Raw genomic sequence first — 2,949 nt, 5'->3', positions numbered from 1 at the left:
TTGACTTGGTGTTGTCAGCACCACGCTCAGCCAGTGAGCGGCCGGTCTGTATGTGGGATCCGAACCCTCGGCGGGAGCGCCACCTCACTTCCCAAGCGGCGTACTGTAGCAGTGCGCCACCGGGCTGGCCCTGACATAACTAACCTTTTTTTTTTTTTTAAAAGATGACCGGTAAGGGGATCTTAACCCTTGACTTGGTGTTGTCAGCACCACGCTCAGCCAGTGAGCGAACCGGCCATCCCTATATGGGATCCGAACCCGCGGCCTTGGTGTTATCAGCACCGCACTCTCCCGAGTGAGCCATGGGCCGGCCCTAAATTTTGATATTTTAAGCTCTGATCCAGTTTTGTTTTTTTTATTCAAATTTATGGACATTTGACATAACTAACCTTTTTTTTTTTTTTTCCTTTTTTTTTTTTGTCTTTCTTCGTGCCCGGCAACGGATCGCAACCCTAAGTGTCGCGCCCGTACCGGACCGGGACCGGCTATGGGATCGCAACCCTCGGTGTTGCTCCCGCACCTCGCTCAGCCAGTGAGCGGCCGGTCTGTATGTGGGATCCGAACCCTCGGCGGGAGCGCCACCGCACTTCCCAAGCGGCGTACTGTAGCAGTGCGCCACCGGGCTGGCCCTGACATAACTAACCTTTATGATAACTTCCTTTCATTATTCTTTATCTGTAGAGCCCTACCTGTCTCTTAGGACTGTAAAAATTGCAGGAGTTGTTTATCCTGCAAATTTGGAGGGCTTGATGAAATATACAAATGATTGAATATATAGATGGAGTTCATTTATTTGTTAATTCAACAAATAGTTATTGAGTGGCTACAACATGCCGACTACCATGTTAGGTGCTGTAGACATTAGTGAACCAGACTTAGTCCCTGATGTGAGGGAGATGTACGAGGGTACTTCCAAAAGATTGTGGAAAAATAGAATTGAAAGATAATAGGAATTTTTCCATGAACTTTTGGAAGTACTGTCGTACATGTAAACAGTTAATTACAATTCAGAGTGAAAAGTGTTAGGGAAAGTCCTAAGCACAGCAATTTGTCCAAGATATAGACCAAGAAACTTTAGTAACAAGGATATAACTATCTAATTCAATGAAGAACTTTGGAGCAAACTTCTAGAGATTACTAAAGCTCCATAAAACATATCATTTGCTTATTAGAGTCTTCTACAGGGTCGTGATGAAAAGCAAAAGGGTATGAATAAACACCATCTTAGATAGATGGGGGAACTGATTATTTAATATTTATTCAATGACAATACATAATAAGTACAGTACTGTGACTCAGACTAAGAGCTTGTCTGATTTTTGAGGTAATACTTTTCTATCCGTAAGGTCACGAGTTACTACAAATATTTGCCTTGTTGCTTGGGGCTGGTTAATCAGTTGGTCACAAATTTTGCACATTAGTTATGTCCCAGGCACTTGGAATACAGTGGTGAACAAGCAAATAGTGTCCCTTTCTTCAGGGTTATTGTTAGAGGGGATGACATATGTTATACAAAACATCACCAGTGGAATGAATGTAAGCTCCATGAGGGCAGGGACTTGTCTTTTTGTTTTGTTCACTGCTTTGTCCCAAAAACCTAGAACAGCTAACATATATGGTAGTAGGTTTCTCTGTAAAGATTTATTAAACTTATAATTCTTAATTAAATAAGTACTGTGAAAGAATATACTGTATAATATACATTTAGCGTATTCTGTAAGGGTAGAGGAAAGGTTCCCTGAGTTAGTGATGTTTAAACTGAAACCTGAAAAGTGAATGGAGTAAAACTGGCAAAAAGAAAGAAGAATATGTTCCCATACTGTGTACTTCCCCTGCACTCACCACGCTTTAATTGGAATTGATGACTACATTTTCTAGCTTTATTGTATGTTTTGAAAGGTTAGGGACCAAGTCCATTTGTCAACAGAATCCTTGAATCCCTAGTATTTAGCACATAGTATTTCCCAATCAATTACGTAATTTTTGAGAAGGAAATTCAAATATGTAGCATCTGCCAGTTGTAGAATCACAGCCTTGTAGGAAAGGCAATTCTGTTTAATACCATATGCACAAGAATCTGATGAAAAATATTTACCTGTCATAAATCTTGGCAATTCTCAGTTCTCCTCTTCCCTTTCTCAAGCTTATTCTTGTTGTTGAAGCATGTGCCAGAATGTGTCCCCCGATGGGTTTTTTGGGGTCTGCCTGAAACCTGCATTAATAAACACCTTTTCAGGTTTCATCATATGGACTATGTACAGCAATATCTGCATTTACAAGGCAACCTTTCTGTGGAGGATGGCAGGGGATAAAGTAGGCATGTACTCTTAACAAGCAGAGGCTTGTTCATAAACTGTGGAGTAGGGTGGGGTTTGGAGCTGTGATATATAATGGAATGTCTCTGATGTTCCAGGTCACACTGTACCTTAAGGGTGGTTCTTTAAGTCTTAAAAGAATTCTATGTTCTATACAGATGGATTGCTTGAGGCCCTGATGATATTCTCAACTGGGCTGTGACCTCTGAACCCACAAACACTGTATTTATGCTCTAATGCACTTTTCATTTTCTGCCTTATTACTATTATTTATTCACTTATTATATTTTTCCTCAATCCTTCTCCTATTCCTTATCACTAAACTCCATGAGGGCTGACTACGATGTATTTAGCTCTGTAGCAACCAGCTACACAGTGGGTGCTCAAGAATGTTTTTTGAGCTTAAGATATGGAAGCTAGAGAAAGATTTCTTCAGGCGGGAGCAAGATGGCGACGGGTCTGGAGTGAGCGTGCCAGAGGACAGAGAGAGCCTGTGAAGTGTGCGCTGTGCTGCCAGAGTACTATTTGCATTTCCAAGAGCAACAAATAAATCACTGATCAACTAATCTACAACGAAAAAAAGCAACTACAGTCTCGAGGTTTTAGGGCCGATGCAAAAGAAGATTCCTGAGAG

General features: G+C 41.3%; 1 protein-coding gene across 2 annotated transcripts in view; it reads right to left on the bottom strand.

Annotated features, from left to right (window-relative positions):
* Positions 1-2,949, bottom strand: part of DMC1 (DNA meiotic recombinase 1) — a 44,345-nt gene that overhangs the window by 5,952 nt on the left and 35,444 nt on the right. For both annotated transcript variants that reach the window (XM_008566876.1, XM_008566875.1), the window contains exon 13: positions 2,096-2,212. In XM_008566876.1, coding sequence (XP_008565098.1) covers positions 2,096-2,212 — 117 coding nt within the window. The remainder of the gene's footprint in view (positions 1-2,095; positions 2,213-2,949) is intronic.

Source organism: Galeopterus variegatus, unplaced genomic scaffold (genome assembly GCF_000696425.1).
Source record: "Galeopterus variegatus unplaced genomic scaffold, G_variegatus-3.0.2 Scaffold274, whole genome shotgun sequence".
Classification (NCBI taxonomy): domain Eukaryota; kingdom Metazoa; phylum Chordata; class Mammalia; order Dermoptera; family Cynocephalidae; genus Galeopterus; species Galeopterus variegatus.
This window is presented reverse-complemented; position numbering and strand designations above follow the sequence as displayed.